Source organism: Lottia gigantea, assembly GCF_000327385.1.
Source record: "Lottia gigantea unplaced genomic scaffold LOTGIsca_6858, whole genome shotgun sequence".
NCBI lineage: Eukaryota > Metazoa > Mollusca > Gastropoda > Lottiidae > Lottia > Lottia gigantea.
The window spans coordinates 1-1,768 of record NW_008710334.1 but is presented as its reverse complement, the minus strand read 5'-3'; the positions used below and the strand labels follow the sequence as shown (position 1 = coordinate 1,768).

The 1,768-nt window shown below is 31.4% G+C and overlaps 1 protein-coding gene across 1 annotated transcript; it reads right to left on the bottom strand.

Moving 5' to 3' along the window:
* Positions 1–227: 227 nt before the first annotated feature.
* Positions 228–1,755, bottom strand: LOTGIDRAFT_148234 (hypothetical protein; the record flags this gene model as incomplete). Its single annotated transcript, XM_009065203.1, has 2 exons — positions 228–1,525; positions 1,605–1,755. Coding segments are annotated over 2 exons (1,449 nt in total), but the record flags the coding sequence as incomplete, so codon positions are not given.
* Between the last annotated feature and the right edge of the window lie 13 nt (positions 1,756–1,768).

The window sequence follows — 1,768 nt, the reverse complement described above, 5'->3', positions numbered from 1 at the left end:
AATCTTGTTTGAAATGTTCATGAGGTATCTTAATAGAAAATATGCTAGCTTTTGGTAATTTGATTTTTTAATATGCCATCACTATAAGGTGACAAAACCTTACATATTGGAGAAAAAAACTCAGGATTAAAAAGTTTTAAAAAATTGATACAAGAAAAATTATAATAGTAAAGTCTTTATTTTACATGGGTCAAAATTAGGCCCAATACACAAGAACACAGCCCTATCTAACATTCAGTCCATGGGTACAATATAATGAAGGAATGAGAAAAAAACACAAAAATACACAATATCTTGGTGGAAAACCTGTTTAATAAATACACAAGTAAATGTGTATTAAATAGACAAACTATGTTGCTGTAATCAAGTACATGTGTGTTAAATAGACAGGCTATTTTGCTGTAATCAAATACATGTGTATTAAATGGACAGACCCTGTTGCTGTAATCAAGTACATGTGTATTAAATGGACAGACTATGTTGCTGTAATCAAGTACATGTGTGTTAAATAGACAGATTATGTTGGTGTAATCAAGTACATGTGTGTTAAATAGACAGATTATGTTGGTGTAATCAAGTACATGTGTATTAAATGGACAGACTATGTTGCTGTAATCAAGTACATGTGTGTTAAATAGACAGATTATGTTGCTGTAATCAAGTACATGTGTATTAAATAGACTGACTGTGTTGCTGTAATCAAGTACATGTGTATTAAATAGACAGATTATGTTGCTGTAATCAAGTACATGTGTATTAAATGGACAGACTATGTTGCTGTAATCAAGTACATGTGTGTTAAATAGACAGATTATGTTGCTGTAATCAAGTACATGTGTATTAAATGGACAGACTATGTTGCTGTAATCAAGTACATGTGTGTTAAATAGACAGACTATGTTGCTGTAATCAAGTACATGTGTGTTAAATAGACAGATTATGTTGCTGTAATCAAGTACATGTGTATTAAATGGACAGACTATGTTGCTGTAATCAAGTACATGTGTGTTAAATAGACAGACTATGTTGCTGTAATCAAGTACATGTGTGTTAAATAGACAGATTATGTTGTTGTAATCAAGTATATGTGTATTAAATGGACAGACTATGTTGCTGTAATCAAGTACATGTGTATTAAATGGACAGACTATGTTGCTGTAATCAAGTACATGTGTGTTAAATAGACAGATTATGTTGCTGTAATCAAGTACATGTGTGTTAAATAGACAGATTATGTTGCTGTAATCAAGTACATGTGTATTAAATGGACAGACTATGTTGCTGTAATCAAGTACATGTGTGTTAAATAGACAGACTATGTTGCTGTAATCAAGTACATGTGTATAAAATAGACTGACTGTGTTGCTGTAATCAAGTACATGTGTATTAAATGGACAGACTATGTTGCTGTAATCAAGTACATGTGTGTTAAATAGACAGATTATGTTGCTGTAATCAAGTACATGTGTGTTAAATAGACAGATTATGTTGCTGTAATCAAGTACATGTGTATTAAATGGGCAGACTGTTGTTGTAATCAATTACATGTGTGTTAAATAGACAGATTATGTTGATGTAATCAAGTACATGTCTATTAAATAGACAGACTATGTTGCTGTAATCAAGTACATGTGTATTGAATAGACAGACCATGTTGCTGTAATCAAGTACATGTGTGTTAAATGGACAGACTATGTTGCTGTAAACAAGTACATGTGTGTTAAATGGACAGACTATGTTGCTGTAAACAAGTACATGTGTGTTAAAT